The sequence below is a fragment of the Notothenia coriiceps genome, unplaced genomic scaffold, assembly GCF_000735185.1.
Source record: "Notothenia coriiceps isolate Sejong01 unplaced genomic scaffold, NC01 NC01_scaffold00005787, whole genome shotgun sequence".
In the NCBI taxonomy this organism is placed as follows: Eukaryota; Metazoa; Chordata; class Actinopteri; order Perciformes; family Nototheniidae; genus Notothenia; species Notothenia coriiceps.
The window spans coordinates 160253-167451 of NW_011338488.1; the positions used below are offsets into that span (position 1 = coordinate 160253).

The 7199-nt window shown below is 42.3% G+C and overlaps 1 protein-coding gene across 1 annotated transcript in view; it reads right to left on the bottom strand.

Annotated features, from left to right (window-relative positions):
* LOC104943209 (solute carrier family 41 member 1-like) overlaps nt 1–7199 on the bottom strand; it is a 35938-nt gene that overhangs the window by 10342 nt on the left and 18397 nt on the right. Inside the window, exon 3 of the mRNA XM_010768547.1 lies at nt 4887–5030. Coding sequence (XP_010766849.1) covers nt 4887–5030 — 144 coding nt within the window. The remainder of the gene's footprint in view (nt 1–4886; nt 5031–7199) is intronic.

A 7199-nucleotide genomic window follows, 5' to 3' on the forward strand; every position in this document is an offset into this window, starting at 1 on the left:
TTTTGTCCAATTATTACTTATTTCAGATTTATCGCCAAAACTGAGTTTCAGAAGTTAAGTTGGGAGCCAGGATTTTATTCAGTTGATGCAGTTTTTGTCAGGATGGAGTGGGTAGCCCAGGGGATGGACTTGGTGGAGGGATGAGCAAGCTGGATGTCGTCGGCAAGCAGTGGATTGAAGTCCATGACGCGGATTATGTGCCACAGGGAAGCACGACTGGGAATGAAGAGGAGGGGGCCGAGAACTGAGGGCTTGGCATGGGACTCACCTTCGGGGCTTATGAGGACCGAGAACTGAGCTGAGGGGACTTGGGTGCGGTGAGATTTGCATTATGTGATGTGATGAACTGGTTTCTGTCGAGAGGTATGAAGTGAACAAGAGAGGGCAGCTGCGGGTGATGTTGAAGGTGGTTTCATGACGGGGTGAGGAGAAGATGGAGTGGATTTGATGGTGTCGAAGGCAGCGCTGAGGTCCAAGGAGGATGAGGATGTTGAGGCATCCAGAAATAGGTCCACTTTAAAGGAGTTTGTCGAGTTCAAGGGGCTATACAGCTGGGCGGCCTTAGTCTTCCGGCCCATATTGGGACAAGGAGGCTAAACTGCACCTCCTCTGCCCGGTACGTGCGCTGGCATGTTATGTGGAGTGCACAAGAGCCTTCCCCACGGGGGTCCCTGCGCAATCTACACGAGCTATGGCTGTGTCAACAGCCTTATTTAGCAGTGTGGAGGACATGTGCACGGTGGCGTCTTGGTCCACGCCAGGCGCCTTCATAAGGTTTTATCTCTTGGACATGTTTGGCTCCTTCTCATGTCTGACCCCCCCCACCCCCTGGACATAATGCACTTATGGTTTCCCATGCTCCTTAGGGACCCGAGAAACATAGTTCGCAGTGAGCCCCATACAGGGCTTGAGGACTGCCTAAGGGCAGGCAATGGGAGCCTTCCTCACTGTTTTTTCCATGCACACCCTTCGCGAGGTAAGCGTGTCTGGGTGTGCTCTATCAGCCAAATAAACTGCGGCCCCGGCTCCTCCACGGTCACAACCGAGGGAGGAGAGGTTGTGGTGCAGTGGCTGCTAACCAGAAAGCCGGTCAGGGGCATTGTGATGGGTTGTTGGACGACAGGATGTTGCACAGGCACAATCTGACAGCGGGGTGCACTGACGCTGATAGTGGATCAATAAGTAGGTGGACAGCGCGTGGTGCTGTAATAGCCAACATGCGGTGTGTGGTTTGAAAAAAATAACACCAGCTCACTAAATCATTCAAACGTAATGTTTACTTATATGTGAACAGTAACAAAGTTCAGTCAAAACATTGACAATAAAATCGGAGAAGCCGCTTGATCATGGAGGGCGAGGGTTGGCGGTGCATATGCTGCCACCCCAGTTGGCAGCTTTATATTGAAAGAAAAGTTTTGGCTCATCGGACATTTATGAGAGATAATCCCTAATGTCCGAGTGCAAGAGAATGCAGCACAAGACGCAAGCCTTGTAACCCCTCCCCCGGACCTGGCGCGAGCACGGAAATGTGATTGTCATTTGAACGGGACGGCGCAAAACGAGAAGCATTCGGTCTACAATGACAGAGAAGAGACTGTCTAGTTTGGCTGTACTCAGCATTGATTCAAAACGCACTAAAGCTTTGGATCCCCAAGCATTCGAACGTGTCACATGTTTTAACAATAAATTAATTAAATAAGCCTTTGATTATGTTCCGGCCCGCCATCTAGTGGCTCAGAAAAAAATTGGCCCAAGGCCATACTTATTTGCGGACCCCTGGTGTAGGATGACGGTCGGGTGGCGAGGCCGCCTTATATACTGTGGGCCTGTACGCGCACCCAGGTAGGCCCGCCCCCGGGGGCCGGCTACGTTTATAAATATCTCAGTATGTGAATGCTCGCATAGTAAGGTCAAGGGCAGTACCCATAGAGTCCAATAGAGGGCTCCGCCTGTGCTTATATAACTAAGGTTACAATACGTAACTCATCGTTTCATGTATGCAGCACTTTTAGTAAACTCTGCGTATTACATCTGTTTCCTCATTTGCATGTGTTTTGACAAATTTATGCTTTTATATTTGCATAACTTTTGATAGTGCAGCTTGTTCATCGTAATGTAAGAGGTTTGGGCAGTTGTAGCGCGTTTGCACCTGTCGGCCATCATAATAGAGTTCAGAGAGATGTTTTAAAAAGCACTGAAGCAGAGCTTTATACAAGCTGACATGAAGAAGCCATTGGCCTCGGTTTTTGGCAGGGTCTGTTTGCTGCCCTAATTTGGACTCTGCTTGGGTCTGTGTTTACCAGCCATCACCTCTCTCACCCTCTCTGGTACAAAAATAAAAATAATTAGACCCCCATCAGGGAGGGAGAATGATGTGGAACAAAGACTTGAGAGTGCACAATAGACGACAAGCTCAAACAGGAGAGAAAAAGGATTTTCACTGATGCTCGCCACCCAACACCAGAACTTACACTATTTACTTAGACTTTTGTAAACTGTCAAACTTGGTAAAAGGTATCAAATCCAGTCAACAAATTATACAAAAATATACAATGTTTCCTCTGGAATAGATTTCTTTGTAAAAATGTAAACCTTTATGAAAGACCATGTACGATCTTGGAAACTAAAGTACACCTAATATAAAGATAACCAGGCTTGGGGAGACTGTATTCCCTTACAGTTGCATTAAAAACAGATGTAATCAGATTACTGTTACATTTAAAAAATGGGGGATAACTAGCAGGATTACAATGTTAGTAAAAATCTAAAAAGATCATATAGTGTTTGTTGTAAAGGATCAGATGTTCTCTCTTCTCTGTGAGCTGTACTGTTCTGTAGGATAATACTTTAAGAGTGATTCTATACTTCTACTGCCTGAATCTGCTTTATGGTTTTCTCTTTCTTTGGTTCATTTGTTCTGTTTTAATTCAGCAGATGAATTTATATGTTCATAAAATAGTATTTTATGAACATATAAATTCATCTGCTGAATTAAAACAGAACAAATGAACCAAAGAAAGAGAAAACCATAAAGCAGATTCAGGCAGTAGAAGTATAGNAAGTGGAAACCATAAAGCAGATCCAGGCAGTAGAAGTATTCACACTTAAAGTATTATCCTACAGAACAGAACAGCTCACAGAGAAGAGAGAACATCTGATCCTTTACAACAAACACTATCTGCTCTTCTTAGCTGTCTTACTAACANTACTTCTACTGCCTGGATCTGCTTTATGGTTTCCACTTTGTAGGAGCCGCATTTAAGTTTATTTTGTTTTGATTTATTTGGAACCTTTATTAATGCATTTTTCTGTTTCAGTAAGAGGTGTGCTTTGCTCAGGGGAAGGGGGCGGGGCTAAGGCTTTAAGTTGTGTGTGTGACGGGAAAGCAGCAGGCAGCAGCAATACCGTAATTGACACGCAGACGCAACCTTATGCTTAGTCAAATACAGATTATTAGGATCTGCTGTTTAAGTTTATGTTAAATATTGTTTTCGTATTTTGTTTATGTTTTGCTGGAAATAAACCTTGAAAAGCAACCGAAACGTCCAGTGGATTGTGTACTGCTTCCGAGGCCCAAGCTCTACATGTGGCCAAGAACAATAACTTTTGAGGTGAAGGTTACAAGACAAACTTTTGGGGTTTTTGGCCACTACACACTTTCTTTGCTTCATTTGTTCTGTTTTTAATTCAGCAGGTGAACCTATATGTTCTTAAAATAGTGTGTGTGAGCTTAGCTGTGTGTTTTGAACTAAAAACGGAGCATTTTCTGTCAGCTCAGATTTTATTTCTGCTTGTGCTCATGTGTTTCACTGCTGGTGCATAGGGAATACAGCTACTTTTTTTGTATCCTGATTCGGTAATTTTGCCATATTAAGCAATAATTGTACATGTTCCTGGTCCACTTTGGCCCCTTAGGGTTGGTTAGTTTGTATTATTGTAATTTCCTTTCCTCTGGATGCACTTTTGTCACAGCAACACACTAATACATGATCTTTATCGTGCACAAAAACATTTAAAAACTAATTTCTGTCCATTTCTATCCAAATAATCAGGATTCTCTTGATGCCCTGACCTGAACCCAGTTTATCCTTTACATGACATTTAAGGAATCAAATTACTGCTGAACCTAAGACCAGTCTGTTTCTTTACAAGTGCACAGTGTTTACAGTAAACACAGTGACTAACTATTACTGAACACACCAGTAACTCCAGTGTGACAGCTGCTGAACACCGGCTCTGATCACACAAAAAGTGACGCACAATGAGGTTGAAAGCACCCACATTGTGTCCACTTCTTGTCTGATCCGACCATACCTTCAGGATTCTAAAGATTACAGTTGTTCAGCCCTCACGGGTTACACTTAATTGTCGGGAGAGGCTTATTATCTGCTGCTTGGATCACTACTGTGAGCTGTTACTGTACATAACAGAGGATATAGATTTACCAGAATTAAAGATCTGATTTCTCTATTTTGCATTTGATCCTAGATTGTGAAGCACTTTGCATGAAGACCACATCCATAGTGCATTATGAATGCTTTCATAGGCAATTATAATACTGCTTTAAAACTACACAAGGGATTTTTGAAGCACTAAATAAACATGATGTGAATTATAATGAAAAATCGATGTCTTGTGATTTGCTTTTAACTAGTTATGAAGAAAAGGTGGACTGATGATACCCAGATAAGGTGACTTATTACATTTCATGTATTTATTAATTGTTCATGGATACCTTTTTTAAGTAACCCTCCTAACCCTGACTCATACAAGCCCACAAAAAAGGACAAACTAACCCTTCGAACTGAATTAAATGCTTGCATGGGAATTGAGTTTCAGAGCAAATTGACGGTCGAATTGAACGGCACGTAAACTCATTATCTGACTTCTCCCGGTGACACGATTAGTTTAGGGGATGTACGAGATGCTCCATGACACATGACAAGTGTTAAAGTTACCTGGATGAGAGCCAAGTTCCCCATTATCATCTTCCACATGTTCTTGGCGTTGTCCATCTGACCAATGTTAGCCTGAAAGAGAGCAGAAAAACACACAATGTCAACACATTATTATCTCTGTGTGTGTGTGTGTGTGTGTGTGTGTGTGTGTGTGTGTGTGTGTGTGTGTGTGTACAGTACATGCTGTTGCCTCTTGGTCCCGACAACACAATCAGATGTCAGTTCTCTAGACAAAGACACTCTGATCTGATCCCCCACCCTGTGGCCGACTCCATTTATCTAATCTCCACTTTATGGCTCTCACACACACACACACACACACACACACACACACACACACACACACACACACACACACACACACACACACACACACACACACGGTCTCAAGTAGGACAGTGTGTGTCCACAGCACTGAGCCTGATGCCCATCCACAGTGAGAGACGCTGACAGAGGATCTCCTCTTCCTTCCTCTCCTCTCACATTTGCATATGCAGAGGGAAACATCTGGTGGCAGGAAAACACATACAGATGTGCAGGGGGAAGTCAAATCAATCAATCAATATTAGTATTGACTGGCTTTGAATGTTTTGATGGTATTTACATTTGGAAAGACAATAGCTCGCTGTGTCTTTAGATGAAGCTAGTTTGGAGTTAATTTCTTATTTTATTAAGTCAATATATTCTATTTTTGTTAAAGTTGTCTCGACTTACGGCTTTGAAGCTTAAACCGGATTTGTTTGATACAAACGGGCTAAACTGAGTCGATATGCTCTTGTTAAAGTGGCCTGAGTCGTCATGGGAAAACATACTCCTTGAGAAGCCTGCTGTAGCGGGAACCACAGAAGCAGTTTTATAACTTTGCCAGGTGTTTATATTTCTCTATATGTCTTTTGACAGATTTAAAGCATTATGTTACGGGTCGGTTTGTCTGCCTGTGTGTGTGTGTGTGTGTCTCCCCCTCTTCCCCTGATTGTCTCCCTCAGGTGATCCAATCCCTAATCAAAGCCTGCATAAAGGTCTGAGGAGTCTCTCCCCCTCTTCCCCCTCCACACCATGACACATGGCCCTGTCTTTGTATGCCAAAGTTTTCTTTATAAAATAATAATTAATATTAAAACTTTTTATGACTAAATCCTGACATTATGACTTCCAGATAGCGTTACAGTAAAGCAGACATATTCCTCTCTCCCATCAGCAGCATGGACAAGTGTGTGTGTGTGTGTGTGTGTGTGTGTGTGTGTGTGTGTGTGTGTGTGTGTGTGTGTGTGTGTGTGTGTGTGTGTGTGTGTGTGTCCATTCAAAAGCATCACAATGTTTTTCAGTTGAATAATACAAAAAAAAAATTCAACTGAAAGCTGTTGTTTACGAGGTCGGATCAAGAATGGAGTGAGACTTCAAATACACAGAAAGAGGGTAAATCAGGATTAGGAAGCGGTGGTAATCCCTGATTATAGTGTGGAAGCATTTGCAATGGAGCTACTGCTAAACTCTAGTAATCTCCCAAATATTATTACTATCCAAATAAGTAGAAAATCTAACATAATAGACACATTTTCTTTTAAAGGAACACATAAATAAACTATAAACTACTAGATTAGGTGAAACATAAAAGGTAAATCATGCTATTATGCTAAAGGGACATGACAAGGTTACAATTCACAAAAACCTATAGGCCAATCTCAAAATGGTCAGTTCTGGCTAAAGTGCTCGAACGCCTAGTGAGTGAACAAGTAAAGGAGTTTTTATGTAAAAATGATATCCTGTCTAAACATCAGTCAGGCTTCAGAAAGAAACATAGCACCATCACTGCCACAATGAAAGTGGTGAATGACATTACGGGTATCTTAGATAATAAGCAGAGTTGTGCAGCTCTATTTATTGACCTTTCCAAAGCGTTTGACACCGTTGATCATCGCATCTTAAAGCAGAGGCTACTCAGTATTGGCATATCCAGCCATGCAGTGGGGTGGCTCTGAAAGGTCCCAATGTGTTCATTTTGATGGGCTGTCTTCTGAGTGGTTAAACATTTCTAATGGTGATACAACAAGGTTCTGTTTTAGGTCCACTTTTATTCTCCATATATATCAATAGCTTAGGTGATAATGTGGATGAAGCTAATTTACATTTGTATGCGGATGATACCGTGATGTATTGTGCAGGTCCCTCCATTAAGGAGGCGGTTGTTAAATTACAGGCTGTTTTTAACACTGTTCAGACTCAGCTCTCTGAACTAAAGAC